At 42.8% G+C, this 26,422-nt stretch overlaps 1 protein-coding gene across 1 annotated transcript in view; it reads right to left on the bottom strand.

The window, feature by feature from the left end:
* LOC145401240 (uncharacterized) overlaps positions 1-26,422 on the bottom strand; it is a 63,418-nt gene that overhangs the window by 22,403 nt on the left and 14,593 nt on the right. The window contains exons 2-5 of the mRNA XM_080273573.1: positions 23,295-23,430; positions 22,011-22,148; positions 17,323-17,432; positions 16,521-16,619 (exon numbers count right to left, since the gene is read on the bottom strand). Of these exons, the coding sequence (XP_080129699.1) occupies positions 16,521-16,619; positions 17,323-17,432; positions 22,011-22,148; positions 23,295-23,430 (483 nt within the window). The remainder of the gene's footprint in view (positions 1-16,520; positions 16,620-17,322; positions 17,433-22,010; positions 22,149-23,294; positions 23,431-26,422) is intronic.

Genomic DNA, 26,422 nt, shown 5'->3' with positions numbered 1-26,422 from the left:
CACCGCTTTTGTGTAGGAACTGAGGCAGCGTCACTTATTTAATATGCTCGAAACTGTATAGATGCTTCATGTCCACTGGCTAAAGGAAGGACTTGTTATGATGACATTTACTGTAATAATCGCTCTCTCTCTCTCTCTCTCTCTCTCTCTCTCACACACACACACACACACACGGTAATCCCCTTGACAGCGTGGCCTGGTATGAACTCTAGAGGCAGCAAGCACGTCCTCAGGTTTCAACATTTCAACATTCTCTCTCTCTCAGCTAAATAAAATAGCATGGTAGGAGCCAAAAACAATATAAGAACGTACTCGTCGTCCTATAGAGGCTAGTGGAGGTTTTCACACCCTATATATTTCGGAGTAACTACCGTAATCCTTTCAGTATCAAGGTATATTCTAATCTAACAACAGATATTAAATTTTATTAAGTTCAGCAAGGGTCAGATATATCCTTCATTAACCCCTTCACTAACTGAGTTCAATCGTCTGGTAGCAGCACGAACAAAATACAAACGGCGTCCTGGGGCTGAAGGGGTTAGCTCCTTCAGCCCGAGGATTCCTTTTTTAAAATGAAATTCTTGCTATCTTTAGATGATTATATTCGGCTCAGAGAGAAATTCTGAATCGGAGGAGATATACTCCTTCATTGCTACATATCTATCCCAAGCTAAGTAAAACTGTGTAGTAGTAGTAAGACTAGAATAAATATACCCTCGAGCTGAAGAACTTAATATACCCACGGTAGGTATAGTTATGGATGTCTGAGCGGAGACACCGAGCTGGAAGTCACTGGAGATTAGCAGAATGACAGCGTGACATCATACTTCAATAATAAGCCAGTCTTGTTTCATGGAGGCTAATTACCGATCCAAGTTGTCTGCGGGGTCAGGGTCCTAGCTGAGAAGAGTGGAAAGTAAACCCATCCTAAGGCTAGGGCAAGTAAGGTGATCTCTTTTTGTATAGGCAGTATGATTTTGGAGGGAGAGTAAAGGAGAAGAAGGAAGGGGTATCGCTAAGGAATGATGGTGGCGGCTACATCAGTAAGAGTTTAAAATAAAGTCGTACTCACGGGGGAACCACCATTACGAAGACTGAGGCAGGGAGGGAGCAGGCGCAGCCGCCAGTGGGAGTCAGAGTCGGTGGCGTCCAGAGGGGAAGGAAATTTACAGGAACCTGTGGTGCTATGTAGCAGGTAAGAGAACACAGGAGAGGCAGCATGTGTGAACTTCGTAAGAGTAGAGAGGGCAGGTCCCGGAGCCTGGCCCAGATGTTGAGAAACAGTGTGACCGCAGCCCGCCCTAGCTTCCACCTCTTACCGTGAGTCATCCTCTCCAGGCCCCTGATGATTGGCTTTCCAGTCCCTGGCGTCTGAGACACTCCGGATGATTGCCCCTCGCTCCCCGAGTGCCTCACTTACAAAGGCATGGGAATTTTCCGCACCACTCCCGGTCACCTCCACCTGACACTCACCACTGTGCATTCGCTTGATGTGAACCTTCAGTTTCTGAGGCTGACAGAACTTTCGGCCGCAAAAGTCGCAGAGAGGCCGTGTGCGCTGGGGGTTGGCGGCGCAGCCGTAGGTGCGGTGCATATCCAGGTAGTTGAGGCGGAGGAAGAACTGCAACGCCACACAAGCACCGTCTACACCCGCCCTCTACACAGGAGCCAAGCGTGCCAGCTTATCAGGCTCACCTGGTCAGCAGGCAACGCTTGACACAGTCGCGTCTCAGCTGCTGCCGCCGCTGCCCGTGCCATCTGCTCTCAGCCACCGCTCGACGTGCCGCCACGGGTGGGCGGACACGACCAGGGGCAGCGGTAGCGGGTGGCGGCGGACTGGCGGCGGCAGGGAGACAGCGGCTTACGACTTTTGGTAACCAGCAAAGTGTGGTTCTGCCTTCATGGCTTCTCTCGCTATAATGAGCTGTTATAACTTTAGATGTGAATGGCTGAGGGCTAAATTAATCAGTGAGCTAGTCAATCATAGGTCTACTTTGGCAGTGTAAATCGGAAACATTACAGTTGTGTTATTCAAACAACACTTCAAAACAGTTATTTATGGAAACCCGTACTTCAGAGCAATTAAATATAACACCGAGCAAAAAGATAGAAAAAAGAACAGATAAAATGCACGGGCCAATATAGTGATAACCATCACCAAAATGCAGATGGACAGAATAATGAGAGAGTCTGCGTAGTAATGGAAATGAAAATGATGATGATGATAATAATAATAATAACAATAATAATAATAATAATAATGGTAATAAAAGAACAGAATAATAATAATGACAATATAGCAGTATAAGAACTGATACACAAAATGTACCAGAAATAGTAAATATTTATACGGAAACTCTGGATAAGAAAATTTAAAATCGGGTGCATATAATGAACGAATGACTGTGCGAAATGGAAAGTTAAAAAATATTATGGAAAGGTGCATAACTTGGAATTTATCGTGCAAAAAGATGAAATAACAAGGAAATGAGTGTTAACAGGGGCAGTACTGGCTGAGTTACCGGCTCGGAGCAACGTGTGGGCAGCACCCGTACACTAGCAGCTAGAGCAGGCCTGTTGCTACCCCTTTCATATCTACCAGTATGTACAATCTTGGACTAGATATATATAGATGTATGTATAAGAAACTAGTCTTCTATCTACACCTAGTATCTGAAATTCATCTATCATTATTATTTTTTCTTCTATTTCCATTGTCAGTCTATATTTGCCATTCTAGTTTTATCTAGTCCCTTCTAGCAGCCGTTCTTCTGAAGCCTCTAGAAACTGATAGCGCCGCCAGCGCGAGAATGCCAGTGGCGTGGCGGTGTCACGGTGGAGCAGGACGCGAGACGCCCCACCTGCCGGATCGGCTCAGTTACGCTACCATCTTTTAGGCAGGTGGTCGGCTTAGACACACTCTCAAACGGTGAACAATTTTGGGAAGCAGATGGCTCTTCAGGCCATTGCCGTTCGATGGAGACACTATTGTCTTGACGTGACATGGCAGGATAGTAATATTCTAATTTTTGTCCAGGGAATATGTTGCCCGTGTCTTGCCTGCACTTGTCCTTGACGGCAGAACTCGCCGAGCACCCGGGGTGGCGCTCGGCGAGTGCTGGGCGGGGAGGCACATGTGGCAAGATCAACACACAGATGTGACATGGGGCTGGGCATACGGATTAATCATATATAATCTGACTTAGTGATCCCAGTTCCAGTTCCGGCAGCATCATCATCCGGGGCCCAGGACGACTGACTTAATCTAGCGCAGCGTCTATACTAAAGCAACGACACCAACAACATTCATTTCTAAATGACTTAAGAGCACGATGTTAGGGGCACAGCCAGATGCTACAGTCACTATACCAGTCCACGGTCCACAACCCAGGTCCAGCAGTTACAACCAGTGTGCAACACAGAGTAGCTTCGAATGGGATTTTTACAAACTACACGTAAAGTCAACAGTGAGTGAAGTGTCAACCTAGGGCTCATCCTGTTCGCTCATATATAACAATGTATAATGACATCAAAATAACTCCAACAATTATAAGTCTCAGACTAATGATTGAATATTGCGATCCAGTACAATACTGAGTAATTTTAAAGACGTGAGATGTCTTCAGTAATTATGTATATTTTAACGTCCACTGCAATATTATGGGTTAATGTAAGTGTAATAACATGAAATAAGGTAAACAATTAATTCTGTTTTGACAGACGCTTGAATACTGCGATACTATGCAATACTGTGTACATATAATCTATATGACATGAAACGGAAATTTCTGGCCTACCATTTTATCACTGGAATCCACTACAGTACTATACGTAAGTTTAACTGAGATGAAAGTTTAAAAACTTATATTCTTTTGCCTGACGCTAGAATTCTGTAATCCACAGCAATATCATAGGTGAATTCAAGTATTATGAAATAATTCGAACATTTATGCTTATTAGATTGACAGCCGAATACTGCGATCCAGAGGCTATGCCAGGTGAATATCTAAGTTTAACAATATGAAACAACTTGAATTCACGTAGTCTGCCCTGGCTCTTTGCCGCAGCGATCCACTAAAATAATGTGCATAATTCTAATGACGTGATTTTGATTAAATAATTGTACTTGTTGGGCTGACGCTTGAGTACTGCAATCCCGTGCACAATTTCAATGATATTAAACCGCTAGACTATATACTGTCTGTCGCGACGCTACAGAATTGCGATCCATTGTACAGTAGTATCGTGTGTGTGTGTGTGTGTGTGTGTGTGTGTGTGTGTGTGTGTGTGTGTGTGTGTGTATCCTTACGGTCGTTGCTACGGAAGACTGTACCATCTCCTACTGATTTAATTTTCGTATTACACGTTAACGCCTTCATTAAGGTGGTTTTATATTACTTCTGCAATATCCATACGATTTTATTAGGCTTGAGAGAGCGCCCTAGTAGTGAAGAGGCCGATCGAGATTATACCTAATCCCTCATTTCGAAAAATTTGTTCTGAGAAGGCACCAAAAAAAAAAAAAAAAAATGTTATCATCGAACTGAAGGGGTAGACTCCACTAAAATGTCTACTACTACTACTATTGTTGTTGTTGTTGTTGTTGTTGTTGTTATTATTATTATTATTATTATTATTATATTATTATTATTATTATTTCCAAATTCAAACAACCTAAGACAGGCGTTTGTAACAGGAGGGATGCGATTGGCCTTCACAAATTCCATCGTTACGAAAGGGCTCCTCTAAGCTGAATAAAATCGTCCAGATGTAGCGAGAAAAGAAAAAAAAATATGGTACTTGAGTGGTACATATTTTTAGTAATGCTCTAGATGATATTCGTGGCTTCACCAGTTTGACGTTTTCCATATTTTATTCTTGCCACCGCCTGAAGCTCAAGGCGTAACATGCACAATAAATCGCTTTGGCACAGGCGTTACGAAGTCCCCCACATCAACGAGAGTACGATCTAAACGCTCTACCTACGTGCAATTAACTCTTCAGCCACGGAACGCCTCTTATTTTATTCCTACTAGATCCAGACCACTTTATTCAGCTTGGGACGGATTTTTCGAACTGAAGGGGTTAGATAAAGTCTTAATTAACCCCTCCACAATTAAAGACCCTTCTACAGTTCAATAAAGTCATCTGATATCAGCCAGAATAAAAATCTTAAAAGACATCCTTGCACTGAATGGGCAAAAAATGTATGGCGCGCAGTGTCCTGTCAAACGGTCGAGGTCGCTGGGATATACAGTATAAACAGTAAGCTCACTTCATAAAATATTTACACCCACGATGTCTAGTTTATTGCTCACAGATGAAGAAGAAACGCGTGTTACAGTCTGAAAGGGAAACACCATATACAGTGAAAGGATCCAGGAATTATTCGACGTTTCGCCTGTGACGGTTTCCCTGTCAAGGGCGAAACGTAAAATAAATCCTGGTTTCTTTCTTTGCATATGGTGCTTCTCCTATCGATCACAACTGAACATTATTAGCTTTACCCCCCAAACTATCATTATCAATCAATTAGTTTACTCAAACGTCGTATTAGTGACGCCAGATCAGTCATTAGCAATCAATCACTTAATAAAAACCTCGTAGCTACGCCGCCAGATCAATCGTCATCATTATCAATCAATCAATCAATCAGTTAATAAAAACAGAAGCTACGCCGCCAAACCTGTCATTAATAATAATCAGTCAGCTACTTCAAACCTTGTAGTTACGCCGCCAGACCTATCCTTATCAATCAGTTAATCAGCTGATCCAAATCTTGCAGTTACGCACCCAGATCTATCGTCATCAGTCAATCAGTAAGTTAATCCAAACCTCGCAGTTACGCCGTCAGTTTTTTAATAACCAATTAGTTAACACCTTCAGATCATTAAGTCTTTCGTAGTTTATTCATATTCTGTTCAAACGAGCTTTTTTACATAAGAAAATACCTCTTAAAGGAAACTATTTCTAACCTCCGTCACTACGAGATGTCTTTCCTAAGGTTAAAGAAAAAAAATCGTTTGACGGTAGCTATACTAACATACAAAAAACGTTCCAGTAATGAAGAGGTTAATGCATCCATAATCCAATCCAGTACTGCCTCATCAGCTACGTAGGGGTCCGGGGCTGAGCTATGCAATCCACATTTTTTGGTGAGTGATCAGTTGCTCGTCCCTTAGTAGCAGTACGCAAGCAAGAAACCCTACTCAGGGGTTAATAACTACAACAGTACTTTAGTGATGGGAGTATTGGCAAAAGGGTGTTATAAGTACATATGCGACTAGAAAGCACTCAGAGAGCGCATACCTTCGCCAATGCCATTAAAAAGGATCCGGATCCGGATTCGTGGAGACATTGTGTGGAATACATAGGATCCGGATCCGCCCTGTAATTTAATCAATTGTTTCTTGACCCATGGCCCACTCTTTCACAAAATTTTATTGAAATTGACTGAGAAGTTTTGGAGATATTGTGCGGGATACATAGGATCCGGATCTGGATCAGCCCCCAAATCTAATCAATTCTTTCTTGGCCCATGGCCCACCCTTGAACCAGATTTAATTGAAATTTTTTGAGAACTTTTGGAAATATTGTTCAGGATACTCCGGTTCCGGATCCGTCCCCAAATTTAATCATTTCTTGGCCCACAACCCATCCTTCCATAAAATTTCATTGAAATTCACTGAGAACTTTTGGAGATTTCGTGTGGACAAACAGACATACATAGGTGAATACATAACCTCCTTCAACTTCGTTGGCGGATGTAATGACTACAGTTCCATCATCATACCTCATATTTATCTGAGATAATTCAACATGCCTATAGGATTACTATTTTCAGCCGAAGGACAGAGATTAGTTCGACGGTTGCACAATATGACCCAGCTCTTATTGCTATATGGAACCAGACGCATCAGTGCATTAGAATAATGAAAAGTTGCTCCATATCTGAACTAATACTTATCTGCCTTGTGCAAAATACAGTTTGACTTTTTGTTTGTTTGTCAATAAACTTAATTCTATGACAGTCTAAAATGAAGTTTCATGTCCTGCACAATAAATGGGATAAACGCACATATTTGCTCCCTCATCTGTTACGATAGATACTACTATTTCAGCTGGTACTTTCGACATTAAAGGTCCTGTCGTCTCTCCCTCTTCTTTCTCCATACACTCTGATAATCGGTCTGGTGAAACCGAAGGAACCGACACTGATGGCTTTATCGGCCCAAAGAACAGTGTCATCAGTGTCAGCAGCTGCGGATTCATCAGACTAAATTTTCGAAGTCCATGGAGACAGGAGCAGGAGAGGCGAAAAGATTTTTGCTGTTGCAGGTAAGTAATAAACTCGGCGTTATTCCGTTCCTTGGTGTTACATCTAGTGTTCTTAGTAACCGTGTGAATTAAGAGATCCTTATCAGAAATATTTGGAAAGTCTGCCAAGCCGATGATAAGAAGCAAGAGCATGAAAACTTCGAATTAGTGTTCATTCCATTATTCGTACTGAAGTTCAGTTTGGCATGGGTATGCATATTAAGATACGAATATGCTCCACAGTCCCGAAACATGAGCCGCAGCTCCAGTATCATAAAATTACAAGTTTTTATCAGCAATTCCATTATGCAGCATCATATAAAACCAATAATTTTCTATACTACCAGCACGAAGCAAGATAGCCAAATTGACGCGCGAGTATTAATTCTGTTTGAGGTATTAATTAATATTTTTCTGATGAGAATATTAATTACGTTGCAGTGGCTGGGGTGAGCTTAGCATCAATAATTATATGTCCTCTGTATGTGGAGTAGCGTCATCTCATACTCGCAGCATCGCTCCCAGATTAATATAGTAACTTTACATAAGTTTCCCATCGTTTTTTTAATTTTTTTATTAATCGCAGATCAGCAAGATTAGGTATAAGGGCTGGAATAAAATATGATCTGTGGCTTTTTCTAAAGTAAACGAGCTAAAAAAAATATTCATAAAAACTTGGTGGTTTTTCTACACTACCGTTAGCAGTTGTATATGACAGTTCTTGATAAGGCGCGAGGCAACACACTCGCTCATTGTCAGGGGTATACGCGACCACGCTTATGTCACGGCCCATAACAACAATTAACGAATATATCGCTATTCTATCACTGTACGTCACTAAGCATTTTCCTTGGTGTGAATATTAGAGTGGTGGCGGTCACGTATGTCTTGTGCTTCTTCGTTTGTTGTCTAGTGGCGACCTTCTATGCTCTCGTGTCCCACCGATCCCAACCACCCCTCTCTCCCTGAAGCCTAACCTAGAGTGCAGATTGTGAGAGCAACGTAGCCATGACTAGTCAACGGCAGGGGAGCGAGGCTACGATTTTAAACTAACTCCCAGGCAGAGCACTGGAAACGCGTGCTTCAACCGAGTATAAAACTCTGTTTTGGGATAAAGTGAATCTGCTGTGTAAGCAATGGTGACTTTGGCTGCCTGTTATGTTTACTTGCGTTTCCATCGTGCCCGACTGTGAAAGCAGTGAGGCTGACGCTCCCCACAATGGCTGTGCCCCAACGCGATGCTCTGGCCCGTGAGGGTTATGCTGAATGAGAGTGGTCTTGTTGGACCCTGGTGGACCCTGAAGGACCTCGCCCGTGGTCCTGGACTGAGCCTAGACAAGAAGACGGTGGGCGTGCGCGGTGCGGGACTGGTCGCTCCTACCACTACCTATGATGCACGTCGAGTGTCACGACCCAGAGTGGGCGGGTGGCGACTCAAGCAGGAGTGGAGGGGAAGGGAAGGGAGCGGTAGGGGGAGTGGGGAAGATGGGTAGCATGCTCACGTGGCCGCCACACACACACACACACACACACATACACACACACACACACACACACACATGTACACTTTATATATATATATATATATATATATATATATATATATATATATATATATATATATATACAGTATACCAGTGTTTTTGTAACTGTTGTCTGTGAAGGTGTTAACACAAAGAAATCACATGACAAGTCATAATATTTCATGTGTCTTAATTAATCCTGGGTTATACCAACAAGCGCACTTTCGAAAATATATATATTTATTATTTTTAATATTTTGCCTGCAGAGATATACAAGGACCTGTGCTCATAGTCTAAAAACGCACTCAGTACTGATGTTATAAAGCTGATTTTGTACATCGTGTGTATATATATATATATATATATATATATATATACGATCGGTCAGCAATTAGACCAGCAAATCTGCGCCAGAAAATTACTAACGTAAAAAATAGTTCTTAACGAATCACTACTTGAATCAGAGTTCAGAACCAGTGGTTTCCTGTGTTACCGAGTGAGAAAGAATGTGAGGTGGAGGCTGTGTGACCATCAGACACCACCAGCACTTACAAGTATAGGCCTGTCACCCGGCACAGTGTCACACCCCACCACTAACACCATCATAATGCGAGAAGTTTACGACATACAGATCTGAACATCTGTTCAGAGCAATCAGAAACCTCCACAGAATTGATAAAATGTGATCAGTTTCCCTACATATTTAGATACAGAATAAAATCAATAAAAAATATATAATCAAAGCGCCTTTTTTAAAATAAATCCAAATATAAAAATATGTGAGAATGGCACGTATCTGAAACTGTGTTACAAACCACAGGGACATTACACACCCAGCTCACTTCTGGAAAGCAATATATGAACAAGTCCATAACAGGGGTGCAATACCAGTACAGCACTCTTCAAAACCATTCTCCTGTAAAATTCGAGTAATATGAACACCACCACGGTAACAAGGGTATTGGTCCACACAAACAAGGTAACAAGAGTACTGGTCAACACCACCAGGGTAACACGAGAATCATAAAAAAAACAAACAAAAAAAACAGGGTAACAACAGGACTGATCAACACCACAGGGATAGCAATATTACCTGTGAACACCACCAGGGTAATAACAGAACCAGTCAACACCACCAGAGTAATAACAGTACCAGTCAACACCACCAGAGTAATGGCAGAAAAATCAACACCACCAGGGTAATAACAGTACCAGTCAACACCACCAGGGTAATAACAGTACCAGTCAACACCACCAGGGTAATAACAGTACCAGTCAACACCACCAGAGTAATGGCAGAAAAATCAACACCACCAGGGTAATAACAGTACCAGTCAACACCACCAGGGTAATAGCAGTACCAGTCAACACCATCAGGATAATAGCACCAGTCAACACCACCAGGGTAATAGCACCAGTCAACACCACCAGAGTAACGGCACCAGTCAACACCACCAGAGTAATAGCACCAGTCAACACCACCAGGGTAATAGTACCAGTCAACACCACCAGAGTAATAGCACCAGTCAACACCACCAGAGTAATAGCACCAGTCAACACCACCAGAGTAATAGCACCAGTCAACACCACCAGAGTAATAGCACCAGTCAACACCACCAGAGTAATAGCACCAGTCAACACCACCATAGTAATAGCACCAGTCAACACCACCAGAGTAATAGCACCAGTCAACACCACCAGAGTAATAGCACCAGTCAACACCACCAGGATAATAGCACCAGTCAATACCACCAGGGTAATAGCACCAGTCAATACCACCAGGGTAATAGCACCAGTCAATACCACCAGGGTAATAGCGCCAGTCAACACCACCAGGGTAATAGCGCCAGTCAACACCACCAGGGTAATAGCACCAGTCAATACCACCAGGGTAATAGCGCCAGTCAATACCACCAGGGTAATAGCGCCAGTCAACACCACCAGGGTAACAACAGTATTGATCACCATCACCAGGTTAACAACAGCAATCATCAACGCCAAGGAAACAACAGTATCAGCCAATACCCCAAGGGTAACAACAGTACCAGTCAACATCAGGATAACAACAGTAATGATCAACATCACCAGGGTAACAACAGTACAAATCAACATCACCAGGATAACAACAGTAATAATCAACATCACCAGTGTTACAGTACCAGTCAATACCACCAGGGTAATAACAGAGGAGTGCTTCCACTGGCTCTTGTACAACCGCTATCTGCTCACCTACCAACTGATGATGCCAGTTCCTCTCTAAACAATTAGAAAGGCAGTGGCAAGGCCGAAATGTGGTAGGGCGGCTTGTGTTTGTGGCATCACTGCGGAACTGATCATAGCTGTGAGTGAGGCCATGATTCGGGGATTAGCCTACATATTGTCATGGACGCAGTTCGGCAGACTGGTATTATTCCCTCTGACCGGACAGGAGACAAATGTGGACATCCCTATCTAAAAAGGGAAAGGAGACCAGCATGACTGTAGTATTTACTTGGCGTTACAGTGCTCAGTATGCCAGGCAATGTTCTTGATCGCATGCTTTTGATGTGAATATAAGGTTAGTTACTAAAGTCTCAGAGGCCTGGGCATGGTAGATTTACAAACACGGAGTCTACAGGTAACCGGATCCAACCACTTCGAGTCTGGGCGGAACACCGACATGAAGTTCGTGTTAGTCTTAGGAGGCATTTGATTCAGCAAAGTACGGGGAGCAGTATGGGAACTCCTGCATCTCAAAGGGATCCCTGCAGGGATTATCCACTTAGCAACTGGCCTGTATTCGAACAATGAGACGGCTGTCGCTTGAAGAAGGGTTCTGGAGTAAGACAGGGATGTGTCTTTACTCCTTCACTTTTCAAGACGTGAATGGATTGGATGGTGGGTCAAGCTGTGACTTGGAGTCACTGCGGAATATCTGCTGGCAGTTTTATGGTTAATGATCTTAACTTTGCTGATGATGCAGTTATCCTCGTGCAGTTGCTGGCGGAACACTTGAGTGCTCTCGAGGCAATTCCCAAAGAAGGCAAAGCCACTGGGGCTAAAGGTCTCATGGGGGAAAGACCAAGGTGCACGCATTTTGTGGCTTACTGAATGAGGGGGTACAGTCTGCCTAGGAATGCAATGAAAACATACTCGTAGAAGTCTTGGAGAGATTCACTGATCTTGCTAGTGTGATCCTTAACAATGGTGGATTCAGATGGTGAAATTTCACGTCGCACAGGTTGGATTTACCGTGTCGTGAACTCTTTCCATTTGAGTACTTGGCGTTGTCGTTATTTGTGCAGAAGAACGACGATTCACTAGTGCTCCTTGTCTTAATTCACGGCTGTGAGACGTAGGATCGTATTCTCGTCGGTTACACTATTAGACAAGAATTTCAGTTCCGAGACAGAAATGAGTATCTCAAGGGAATAACGTGGTGTTGATTTCAAATATGATGCTCATTTTGCTCTAGTACGTACAGTTTTTCTTAACTCACCACCCTTACAAGCATTCCTGTAGTACAGAGGTCCTTCTTTTCACCGCTTTATTTATACGTCTTTATATATGTGCAGTGTATAATATCCAACATATACACTGCCAATTGTTTACATCCACTACCTAAAGTATGTCTATGTACATTCATTATGCTTAATATAACTCCTATTTCAGATTTATGGATTGACAATGCCTCGCCGATGTGTGAATGATTCTAATGCTTTCTGCCATATATGTGGAAGTATCACTCCAAAGAAGCAGAAACGGAAGATCACGTCCCTTGTAAAGATAGCTTATCTACATTAGTTTGACGTTAACACTGGCGACCAAGACAAACGATGGGCGCCCCATATCTTCTGCGTGACTTGTTCCGACTCTCTTCGCGACTGACTAGCAGGAAGGAAAACAGGGATGCCTTTCCCAGTTCCCATGGCGTGGAGAGAACCTAGTGACACATAACAGATTGCTACTTTTGCATGGCAAAAGTTGTATTTTCTTCCAAAAACTAAGCAGCATAGATTATCCAAATTTACTGTCGGCAATAAGACCGGTTAATCACACAGACGACCTTCCCATTCCAAGGCCACCAACAAATAAATGTGTATTCCAGACTTAAGATGAGGTTGAAGATGGAGTGGCATCTGGAGTAGCTGCCCATGATTCTGACTTCGAATGTCAGCCGTCTGCCAAAGTACCCCGTCTAGTCTCCCAAGGCGACCTTAAAGATCTTGAACGTGATCTAAATTATCAGAACAACAGTCAGAACTACTCGCTTTGAGATTACAGTACATGAGTGAAACTTGTTCATCCAGACACAAAGGTGACGAGTTTCAGGAGGCGGCAACAAAATCTGAAATGTTTTTTCACGTCAGACGGTTTATGGCAGGTTTGTTCGAAGCCTTGGGAAGGATTCATGATCCTGAGGAATGGCGACTCTTTACTGACTTCAGTAAATCAGGTCTGAAGGCTGTTTTCCTCCACAATGGGAACATCTTACCCAGTATGCCACTTGTTTTAGTTCCTAAAATAAGCGTATGAATCGATGCAAAAACTCCTCGTTGTGACTGAGTACGACGAATTCCGTTGGAAAATCTGCAGCGGTTTGGAAGTGGCAGCCATTTCACGAAATACTGTTGCTTCCTGTTTTCATGGGACAGCCGTGATGTGCAGCAGCTTTATGGGTCACGCAAACCTAGTTCATATCAAGAAATCATTCAAAAGGCGATAATTTCGAGTCACAGCTGCTGAAAACTAGTTCTCACGGTGAAATATGTTTCATGATAGGGAGACGACGATACACTCTCGAGGAGCCAGGCTTAAGCTCAAGAAGCCACAGAATATTATTTCAGTGTGACAGCCTCCAAAACAAAATTCTGGTGTTGTCAGAATGCGGCTACAAGCCAGGTCACATTGCAATGCATAACAGACAGGAACCGGTCGTTATAGGGACTTGGTCAATGTAAACAACTACAGTACACAGTATTCTGCCACTGATTTCTGTCTCTCTGATAAATACATTTGGCATCAGAAATGACGATTAACATCAGTGTATGAGTTTGCTGATGTTCTAATAGCTGACACTTTACAGTTTTCTGTTGCACAAGTTCAGCGAAGACTCCAGAGGGTCAGTATTTTCATACCTGTGGTACACCTAGCCACAACCTGGTCTGTCAAGCAGGGCATCACCTACCAGATTACACACATACACTCACCATAATATTATAAATTACGTATAAAGAGAGTATTTGCTAAACGTATAAAGACAGCATTTGCTAAATGAGGTACGGAGTACGTTAATACTTGCTTATGTAAATAACTATAATTTCACTATTCAGCACCAATGCTCACAGAGCGTGAGCATAACACTAATCTTAACTGCATTATGATGCCAGAACTTGGCTTCTTGCAGGATTATATTTTACATATGGAAGTGAAAATTCACAAATTTGCAATCAGCAATGGTAAGCATTGATATTAACTATTCTTAAAATTACGAGTAGCGGAGAACCTGGGGATATGTGTAGCACTGATGAAAACAACAGGAAAATGTCAAACCTTAAACAAATGAATCGTGCTGTAAGCTTCAGACTAAGCTTGAATCTTCTCATGGCAACTACTGGGAAAAATTTCTCAAGGCATTTGTAATATTATGAACAGTTTTAGAGATTTCAGGGGTGAAATTAGACAAAATATTTTTCGAAATGCTGACTTGAAGGGTGGTCGGTAGCTGGATCAATATGGTAAGTACGGAGTCTCTCACGCATGCATGGCCCAGGACGCTTTATATGTTAACCCTGCATTAGCACTACCACGGTTGATTCCCCGTGTAAACGTATCTAAAAGCTTTAATATTTAGCATATAAGCGCTAACTGTACCTGACAACTGCTTTGTTTTGCTTTTGTTCATATCACCTAAACGGAAACACATACCGTTCTTGCCTCTCGAACAAGGTGAGGCAAATGAATTCCAAAGTCAATCATATGATCTGTTCACCAAATACTATCATGAAGTGCAAGTATAGTCATGGCTAGCTCTCTGTACATGTAAAAAAATTATACATTAACTATCCTCACCTAAAAAGTTTCTAATGAATCTCTCAGAGGGAGAAGAGTGTATATGATCTGATCGATATTGAAATCATTTGACATGCAGCCACAGATGTTAGTATCTGGGTGCCCTTTATCTCTGATTCGCCTAAGATACGTTAAAACAACGAAAAGGTTGATAATGAACAGATTCTTCATTATGAGTATAAAGACTTGTACACCAGGATCTCCGTTTCCAACTGGGGAGAAGGAGCTGTGTAATGTCTAATCTCGAGTGTTCATGAGAGCACACGTGTGTAGTGTCCCATCCGTGTTTGTCGGGTGTGTTGAGGTGTGGTGTGGTGTGATATGTGGTGTGTGGTGGCGGGGGGTGAGGGCGGGTGAGGGAGAGGAGGCGTGCACCACAGCCATGCGTCATGCTTGTACACCTAAACCATCATGCATCGTGCGCTACCATACACAGTGCCAAGCTGATCATCTGCCCGTGACCAGGAGCTGGGCTCACTGGTGGTATCTCTATATGTACTCTAAATCACTAGAATAAAACTGCAATTTTCGCCCTCTGAAAACACTAGCTGATGCACAGAGCATCAATGTTTCTCATGAATTAAATACTATGCTTATTTTTTGCTCTAAAATTTAAAAATGCATTCTTTAGTGGGCTTTTGGTGTAAAAAATGATCTAAACCTTTGAAAGTATTCTGTGCGCTCATATGTTACAAAAATGCATTTGATAAAAATTCTTCTAAGTCGTGATGTGTGACAGATGGTCAACTAAGATTCTAAGGCCGGCAGTGAACCGCCTCCATGAAGGTGAACCAGCACACCCACACCAGCACTGAACCACCACCAGGCCACCAGGTTTGGCCGCCGTGCTCACCCTACCTCCCAACCTGGCGTCATCAGGTGCTGAAGCGCCTCGCACACCAGTAACGCCAATGAATATCCCCAATCTTCATAGTACACAGTGTTAAACACTCTTGCTTCTCTTATCATTTCTTCAGATGGTTGTTTAACAGACTACACAACACTAGTAAGGGAATGAGTAACTGTATCAGGTATACTGTGACTAAAACACTGATATGACGAACGTAATGCAAAATTAGTTTCTTTCATGTGAGAGTTAAACTAGTACTGTATATACATGTTAAATAAGTTGGCTTTTATTAAATTTTTGCTTCTAAGTAAGTGTAAAGCACTCAAAGTTATTAATCACTTTACACATTAATAACATCGCCATTTTGCTGTCAATGATTTTGGGAAGTTCAGAGACACGTGGAGAGCAAACGGCATTTTTTACAACCACAAAGATGCGCAACTGATTACTATGGCCCTGACCCTCAAAGTAAGACCCACAACTGAAAGTTCGACGACATGATGGCAACACGTCATGAGTATCCTCTTCTACTGAGCTGACTATGTATATTTCCTCTACTCTTCATAATATGAATGTTTTGCCCACAGAGCCAAATAGCCGTAGTATGACAGTCTAGGGCTGTGGCTAGGAGTGAGCGCGGGGTGGAACTGGAATACAGTGGCGGCGGTGGCGGTGGTGTGGGCGTGGTGGCTGCGGCGGCAGCGAGGCATGAGTGTCAGCAGCAAAGCGTCACAGTGTCATGCAGGGAGAGTCATGCAGGTGAGGCAGCGTCACTTACCTTCTTGCAGTACTGGCACTGGTATGCGCCGCGACCCTCGTGTTGCTCTGCCGCGTGTCTCATGATGTTCTCCTTGCCCAGCACCGCCAGCCCGCACACCTGTGGCAGCACACACCCGTCAACACCACTCACACCGTACATTATCACACCTCGTACCTAACAATATGGAATCCCATAGTCATGTTATTTGACAATGCATATACATTACTAATCACCAAAAAAATATAGCTGATATGGCATACGCCAGTCACGTTCTTCACAGAGGAAAAATCAGGTGGATAGCTATTATAACAGAGTGGCATCCCACAGACTGAAGGGGTGGAATTTGGCAGTGACCAACAGGTCAGAATGGAGAAAGAAGGATGAGGCCTTTACCTGCAATAAGACACAAATTAAGAATGATAATGAATATTAGGTCAGAAAGAGGTGCCTGGGAAGGCAATGGGCGTGTGAGGCAGAAAGATGAAGGGGCATAGGAGGATGGCCACCTTCTATTCAAAACTATATTTCCTTTGCCCACTCTCTAATTCTTAATCAAATCAATACGGTGATTTGCTTTTATTCCATTCCTAGTGCCACCAAATGGTTTAACTCAGCTTAGGAGTGCCCTTACGGCGAAGGGGTTATCAGATACTGTGCCGAGCCCCCTCACTAAACGGGATCTTCCTAAGCCAAGTAAAACATTCTGGTGGCAGCAAAAACAAAATACAGAAGACATGAATTGGTTGCACTGAAAGAATGAAACTGTCATATATTATTCACTTGACCCCCACCACAGCCAGGTCAACAGGTATGTGGTTACCTTGCAGTGGTACTTGCGGATGGTGAGAGAGTAGTTGGGGTCGTGGAAGACAGAACAATGCATCCGGTAGTACAGAGGGTGTGAGAACTTCATATTGCAGCCGCCACAATCTGCAACACCATACGTATTATCAGTAATAAGGAGTAGTCAATAGGGTCATGTCTTTTCATACTTCAGTGCAAAAATTATCTACGTTTAAGTCTGTTGAGTACTGTAGGAAAGGTATATGGAGAGAATAACTCTGGAGAAGATGCAGACAATATCAGGTTGCCTGGTGAATGACTAACAGGGTAGTTCTAGGAGTGTTAAGGGAAGTCTATCTACTGCATCTAGAGCAAGACGCCTTAATCCCAGAAGGGGTGGCCACAAACGAATAGCCTCCCTGTCATCCTGTCTTCCGTCATCAAGCTGCCCATGTGCGGAGGCCTAGTAGGTACTTATGACATTTATGGGTCTAGAAATAGCGTATGACAAGGTAACTACACAAGGATTACTGAAGGCTTTGCGAATGTACGGCGTGGGTGAAAAGCTAACGAATGCTGTAAAGAGTTTTCATGATCACAGTGACACATTTATTATATACAGTATATAATTTATCTGTCCATTTCTATCTATATATCAATATATCAAGGGTAGCTAGAACAGAAATCGGGGGAAGTGAATGATGAGTGAATGAGTTTCTGGCCCATTTCCGTAAGCATCCTGGTGATAGGTATCCCTCTTTTCTGGGAAGCTGCTGGACCCAACCCATCATTAGGTCGAAAAACGAGATTAGCATGTTCTTGATGACGATGATGATACCAGACCTTTTTGGTCTAAGAAAAGTGCCCTGGTACCGGAGGGATGAATATGGACTATGTCTGTCCAAAACAAATTGAAAAATCTCTCCTAAACTAAGTAAAATCCCCTGATGATAGTAAGCATACAAAGTAATGGACATTGCCGTACTAAAGAGGATTAAGTCTTCTTATTAGTGGTAGGTGGGGGCGCCCATCATCCACTCACTTGATGCAGTGCTGCTTACTTCTTCCGTCATGTCTATCATTCTTTTCCTGTGTCTGTCCTCCTTTCTTCCTTTCTCTCCCATTCCTCCTGTCACAGTTTATTATTCTTCTTTCCACTTTAGATGGCAGTACACTGAGTGACAAGCCAAATGATTTCCTATGACTTAGGAAACCATTTATAATGCTGGTAGTAGGTAACCATACAGTAAAAAAAACGGGGGTGACGTAGCACCTACTATGGTGCCCCTTTTAACTGAGTGGAGACGCAAATGCGGCGTCCATCCAGGAACCATACCTCCACAATATCCGCATCTCGCCACAGCGAGGAGCGCTGTCAGACACGTGGAACATCAATTCACTGCATGGGACGGCCCTGCAGGGGCGGTTGCCTGCCTGTGGTTCATGGGTCTGCTCGATCAGACAGACTGGGGTAGAACAACAACAACAACAACAACAACAATAATAATAATAACGTCTTCTTATAAGGTGACATTTTTTTTATTTCTTCCATCAGGCGATGTTTCAAAGGAGATTTTTCTTTCTTTTTCCTCCTTTCTTTTCTTTCACTTTCTACTTTTTTTTTTTTTTTACTACTGGCATTAGATACAGTTTTCATCAATCCACCACTCCTAAGGCACTTTCCTAGACAGAATAATTCCGCAGTGAGTCACATGGTATGGGAAAAGACAGAGAGAGAGAGAGAGAGATCATCTGGTTTTCAGGCATTCACGAAGCTGACAAAAGCAAATGACAAGGAATAAAGGGAGGGACAATGGAGGTTACTGGCGAAAACTGCCAAGACTCAAATGGTGATGGAATGGATGTGAGGTCCGTTTCACTGAGCACTTTGCTGATTGCTGCTCCAAACTGTTGATGGCTTGTCTTTGCTTTACGATCCTACTCAAACAAAACGACGGGAAATGGGAATGATGATGATGAACTACGCTAATTATTCATGTGGACCTAAAACCCTTGGGAAGTAAAATGCCACTGCTGCATTCTAACGCGTAAGAGTCCTATCTAAGCGAAAACAACAGAAGGCAAGACCACTTAACTTGGCTACATATAACCTAAAGCCAAGACGTCTGACAGAGGTTTCTAACAATGAGGGTACTGGAGAGGGATGCATTCATGTGATGACACCGACATAACCAGGGCGCTGAGCTACCTGGCCATACAAACGTCTCTCAGCTATTTCCCTATCCCCCGAAATGAGAATGGTGGACTGTAGAAGAGAAACTTAAGCCTGCAGTCCACCGCGTTCACTTTCAACTGAACCTGCAATTACTACTATTAATCTAACAATGCGGAACAGCAGATGTGACCTTGGGATGAAGAGAATACTACACAAAAAAGCCCTCCTCTCACTTTCTTCTTCCACTCTTCAGACAAAATTATTCAGCATAAGAGCGACGGCTGGTAGTGAAAAGGTCTGCAACATCGTCCACTAACCTCTTCACTACTATGACGATGTCTGTAGTGAAAGCATTAAAAAAGTCTCTCCTGAACTGAATAACATCGCCCAGAGCCAGCAAGAACATAATCGTGGAAACGTTATCAGGACGAAAGGAATAACTGCTAAGAAAAAAAATAAATACAATAAAAACGCATGACGATTGATCTACACTAGCTTAAGCAACAATGATTAACGACCTAACCTAAGCAACCTGAGTTAGCTAAATGATGTGTGACCTAACCTTAAATGACCTAAGTGAGTGACCTGACTTCAATTATCTAACCTACGTGAACCTGATAAGCGACCTAACTTCAATGGCCTAATCATATGATGGATGACCTAACCTGTGACCTAACCTGGGCGACCTAATTAGCCAAGTGGTCAATAGTTGTTAGTTTGGGCTGACGGTATTGATCAGCAGATGCCGGTAATAAAGTGGGTTGTTCCGATAATCACTAACTCTTTCTCATGTACACTCAGGGTTACGTGTACAGTCGTGGATCAGGTGAACACTTACAGCCAAATGTTCCAAAACAAATTTCATCTTGTTAATTCAGTACAATCAGCCATCTGTTGGACAAGGATCTCCTGCAGCTAAATAAAATCGTCGGTGGTAGCCAGAACAGAATGATGTTAGGCTGTGGTAGTCGAGTGGTTAGACAAGTGGTGTAACTAAAATTTAATACCAGGCTGGAACAGAAAATAGTTTGAATAACTGAATTTCGTTAAAAAAGATTTACAGATCTTCAACAAGACACACTGTCATAAAATACCCCCGCTAATACCATCGCACAAATCTTGAATGACACACCCCTAACATGTATTCATTATGGACTGTGGTACTTATAGTGGCTCAGCAGACATGTGTGACACGTAGATTAGAAGTGCTGGGCCTAAGGGAACGGACTATCAAACCTAAAGCCCATAGTCGGGAAGAAGTGATGCTTTGTTCTAGAAACAGTTCAGAAAATGGATTAGAATCTCACCCCATTAGCTCAGAATCACAGACGTGTAAAGGAATCACTGCCTGCTACTGTACACCCGCTGCTACATCCACACATACAGCTAACACCTAATGCGCACATACACTACGCTCACACCTGATTTATATCTACACCAGTGGTATGAATATCTCCATAATTATAAAAATGTATCAACACCACACCAGCACAAGTGGGGATCTACGCTTGACTATAGCCTTTCTGTCCTGCATCGGTTCCTGATCTAAATCTATACCTTGATTCCATGACAAATGTTTTCATGGCAAAGGCTTACAAGAGAAATGCTTTTATTAAAACATAAATACTGAATAAATGGATGAATATAAATAAATAAATAAATAATGAATGAATGAATGAATGAATGAAATAAACATCCACAGGTATATATTCTTTGATTCTAACCTTGGCATTATTTGGACCTAATCTTGGCATCCTTCTGCCCAACTTTAGCATCGTTAGATCCTAACCTTAGCATGCCTTGCCCATGACATTGATATCATTCGGAATAATTTTTGGTGTCTTTCGGACCTAACCTTGCCAGCCTTTAGTCCTAACTCTGACATTCTTTTGTCCTAACCTTGGTATCCTTTTTAGTCCTATCCTTCGCGTTCTTAGGACTCAGGGCCAGATTTAGGCATAAGCTAAACAAGCTACAGCTTAGGATCTCAGTCTGAAGGGGCCTCTCAAAAAATTGACTTCTTTATTTGTTACAGTTTTATTATAAGCTTTCTTTAAGTGATGATTTAATCTAATTAACCCACTCTGGTCGGATCTGTTATGCATCTTGGCTGCATTCTTGTCAAGCTCAGTTGTTGCACAGCCTTACTCTCTGTTAACATTTGCCAAATACGATCTTTATACCTTCCCATTGTGCAGGGCCTCACTATGTCTAAATTCGACCCTGTTTGGACATGACCTTGGCATCCTTCAATCCTCACTTTCATATCGTTCAATGGGGGGAAATATGATCATTAAGAGCACTGCACAAACCAAAACTCAAGAGAACAAACCTAACTTGACCTGGATTGTACGTAAATGCTGAGTTAAGTTTCACTCACACCACAAACGAAAAATGGAAATATAAACCCAAGACAATACACACTTTACTATTTACATACCTCAGACACCCTATGGGACCCAAAACGAAAGTAGATTAGCAAGACAATTCACATTCCTGTCACAAAATGTATATACTGTAAACTAACAAGGGGTTTCCGGTACACTTACTTGTTTTCTCCATCTTCTTGCGCGACCATGCCAGAGTGGGGTCATGTGCCCAGAACATAAGCTCCTGCCCCACCGTCACGTCCTGAGTGGTGACCAGAAACACGCCCACGCCACCGCCACCGTTGACACCGTCCTCAACTGTCAGAGTAACATGGCGGTCAGGATGGTTTAGGTTAGGTTTTTATTTCCCATATATCTTAACATCTACTGCTTTCCCACTCTTCATTCTTCTCACAGCATTCGTCTCTTCTGCCACTATGGCCACTACATTCCTCTGAGCACTGCCAATCCTAATCATGCTTATCACCCTTCTGTTCTACGCATTCCCATTAACTGGCTTTTCAAAACACACCTCCTGTAAGATGTAGTTCTGTAGATCTTCCACCAGGAATTCAGGTTATTTAAAAGACTCACACGACGACTGGCTACTTCACAGGAAAAGGGCTGTGCTACATTCTCGGGAGTCTAATTGTTCTGTCTCTCCTGAATCGTTGGGAGAGCAGTAAGTGAGCTTCGGTGTACATACCATCACGATACACTGAGTTAAGGAATTCTTGGATCTGTACACATAAAGCAGTCTTCTCATCGTTCACTTTCTTAGTCTCCATATTTGTATAGGAAACTGTCACCTCCAGTCAGCGCATTCAGGCAAGTGCTTGGATCAACAAAACAGCACCAAATACCCTGCATATTACATTCCCATGGCCTCCTTATTTAGTTTCCATGTGTTAGCATTCTTTCAAACACACACACACACACACACACATAAAACATTTTATGTATATATATATATATATATATATATATATATATATATATATATATATATATATAAGGAGAGAGAGAGAGAGATAGATAGATAGACAGAGAGAGAGAGAGAGAGAGAGAGAGAGAGAGAGGAAATATCATTCCGAATTACCACATTTAAAGTCCACTTTAAGATATCTGACGATGATGTCCCGTCCCCCTTGCGGCGTAATTGTCGATTCAGTAGCGGGCAAAAGTAATGCGAAAAGTCTTTCTTATTTATATTACATTTCAATTATCTACTTTATGTAACTAACAACCATACATCACCAGCCACAAGGAACACATAAATCCTTGGTAAAACAAAAACAATAAAAATGTATTATTAATATGTTGAGGGTGACGGTGACGAAGAGGACAAAAATAGGAACTTTATATTTGCTGGTGTGGCTTTGTTAAGTTTGGGTAAAATATATGGACTTTGGTTGAGTCAGGTGGAGTGGGGAGTGTGGGAGTGGCGATTGAGTGCGGACTTACCCGTGTCAAGCAGAGGCCGGAGCACCACCACCAGGTTGGCTGAGTCTCGGTCCAAGGCGGGCCGAAGGTACCGGGTCCAGTTGCTGCGCCGGGGGTCCACTGTGCTCAGGTACCGTTTGCCTTCACCGCTGAATACCTGTACATAAACCACACAAGTTACCATCACACACACACACACACACACACACACACACACACACACACACACACACCACCCTATCCCACATAACAACACACATTCCATCACCACCACTTCTAACACTTATCTTACATTTCACAAAACTAGAAACCATCTCACGATGGGATCTCACCACCTGCGTAGCCGGAGAGTTTTTCCTCAGCACATTATTTTGCACCTCCATTTCTGATTTGACGCAAATTAAGGATGTAAAACACACACAAACAAAGCCAGCCAGTCAACCTCACAACTGAAAATATTACCGCTCTGATCGCTTCACAACGCGGGTGGTAAGTGAGCGGAGTGGTAATGTTTTCAGTTGTGAGGCTGGCTGGTTGGATTTGTTTGTGTGTGTGGGTAAACAAGATATCTCATGAACGGATTGGGCTATCAACATGAAACTATCAGGGTATCAAGATATGGCTAAAACCATGGACGAGTTTGAAAATGGGCACTCGGGGTCAAAGTCAAAGTCACCAAAAGCCAACTAGTTGACTATTGGCAGCTACTTTGGTGACCTAGACCTTGTCCCCGGGTGCCCATTTTCGAACTTGTCCAAGATTTTGGCCATATCTTGATACCCTGAAAGTTTCATGTTGACAGAGATATCTTGTTTACTCTCACGCAAACAAAGATCGCCAGCCAACCTCATAAATGAAAACATTACCACTCCGCTCGCTTCGCAACGAGGGTGGTAATCATCAAAACGTAAGTCTAAAACTGGTGAGGGAAAAACAGAAAGGATTATGTTAGGCTGCACAGGGAGGGATATATAATTTCTCGGATATCAGAAGATAGTACAGGACATAACCACCGGAACTACAAAACTGAAATGGAAATATACGGAAGGAGTCAGGCAAAGGGGAAAGGGAAAAGGCAAGCATGCTGGGACGGAAGGGAAGGGTGGGTGAAGGGGTGATTGAGGTAGGGTAGGGAGGAGTGAAGGAGTGTGTGAGGTAGGGCAGGAAGGAGGTAGGATGGAGGTAGTGGTGGGTGGGCTTTAAGGTGTTCCCTGGTGCCGTGCTATGCCGCGTGGTCCGCCCCGTCCCCGCCGCCCCTCACACTTGGCTAACACCCAACGTCTTAAAGAGGCCCGCCCACCCCACCTTAAAGTCCCGCCCGCCCCACCCACCCACACCAGCCGGGGCTCGAGGTGTGGGGGGACAGAGGAGAGGGGGGAGGGGTGGGCCACTAACTCATTTCGCCTTTAAAGGTACACGACACACAGGCTCCAAAGTAAATAATAGTAAAGACTCGACCAGTTGCTCACTCACAAAACCTTTAACTGCTATGGCTGCTCTCACCCATACTAGGTTGCTGCTACCCATTCATACATGTACTGTATCTCTAGCAGAGGAAGCGAAGGCCTACTGACCACTATGATTTTCCGCAGCTGAACAAAAATCACCTGATTCTAGTTACACTGAAATCTATAGGTGTATGTGTATACCAGGACAAAGTTAAAATGAATAAGAGCCAAAGCACATCACATCACAATTAGTATCTGCAAAACTGTGTGGTATCGGTAAAATGTGCGGGTACACAACCACAAATAACTGACATTAAAATAAATGTTTAATAAGTTCATATCCAACCAACCTGCCAAACAAGTTCCTTATGATAAACACTACGAACACAGATATTGTTTGCCATGCACTCGCTGATATTATTACAATACTGTAGTAGAGATGAAACTACACTCTCACAATACAGGTATGTAGCTATTCGTAGGTAACGCATGTACCAAGAAACGGCGTTACTGAATACTTTACCAAACATACATGCAATATTACCGCGACAGCTTTGGGGAACACCTGAAATATAACCAAAGGCTAAATAATATGTAACTGGAATGTGACTAAAATATTACACGATGAACACAACTTTATATGTGGGCATAATATATTCCTAAGTTCCTAATTCTCGGCCAGGTTGTTAATCGATAAAGTTTATAATCTTACTACTGTGGAGTGGTTCATTGTAAAAGGGGAAAAAACCAGATGTGTAGTTACATCCTGTGCATTCAGAGAAAACATGGAAACTGCCTACCCAATCCTGCGATATGCATGACGATTTAAGAAAATTACAAAATGATATTTCAGCGTCATAAAACCTAGGATCCCGGTGTAAAAGCAACATGACCGGAGCAGTGGAATATATGAAGGGATGATATTCCAGGATACACCCACTACGGCAGCAGCAGCAGCAGCAGATGGAAGCCCATTCTACAACATGTACAGCACTAAGATATCAAAGCGATATCAGCTCTCCTTCCCGCAGTTTGTTTCGTTTATAAGCTTATTCTGCCCCCTCAAAAAAAAAAAAAAAAAAAAATGGTGGAAAACTTGGTATCGTGGAGGAAGACATTATCAAGGAACCAGACGAACTGGCATGAGAAGTTTCGTTGAAATCCATGTGCTGACTTTTATTTGATGATTTTTTATTTTGGGATGGGGCTGACCCCTTCAAGAATCGTTGGGGGGTCGCCCTTCCAAAATACTGCATTACGGGTGAGACTCCACTGTACAAAATATATTATGATTTCAAAGAGACTCCTGCCCTCTTTGACTATTTATCAGAATTTCTAATTTGGTGAGGTGGACTGACCCCCCCCTCCCCTTAAAAATCATGGTTGGAGAACTGTACATAGTGGGAGACCCTAGGAGTAACCAGACGAACTGGCCTGGAAGTTTCATTCAAATTCATCAAGCAACCACACACACACACACACACACACACACACACACACACACACACACACACACACACACACACGCAGGATGAATCTCGCGCAACAATATACGACGAGATGGCGAAAATGATACCACCCTGCTTGGTATGACTGATAAAATAAATGAAACAAAGCGTATATCGTTAGTCTTAATAAAATAATGTTCCAATGTCGCTGCCAGTGGGCTTTGATATCTTTTTGAGCGGCTATATTTGATGT

The sequence above is a fragment of the Coenobita brevimanus genome, chromosome 55 (genome assembly GCF_032717465.1).
Source record: "Coenobita brevimanus isolate Jiangsu-jjx chromosome 55, ASM3271746v2, whole genome shotgun sequence".
In the NCBI taxonomy this organism is placed as follows: Eukaryota; Metazoa; Arthropoda; class Malacostraca; order Decapoda; family Coenobitidae; genus Coenobita; species Coenobita brevimanus.
Note: the sequence above shows the minus strand (reverse complement) of the source record. Positions and strands in the feature narration are given on the sequence as shown.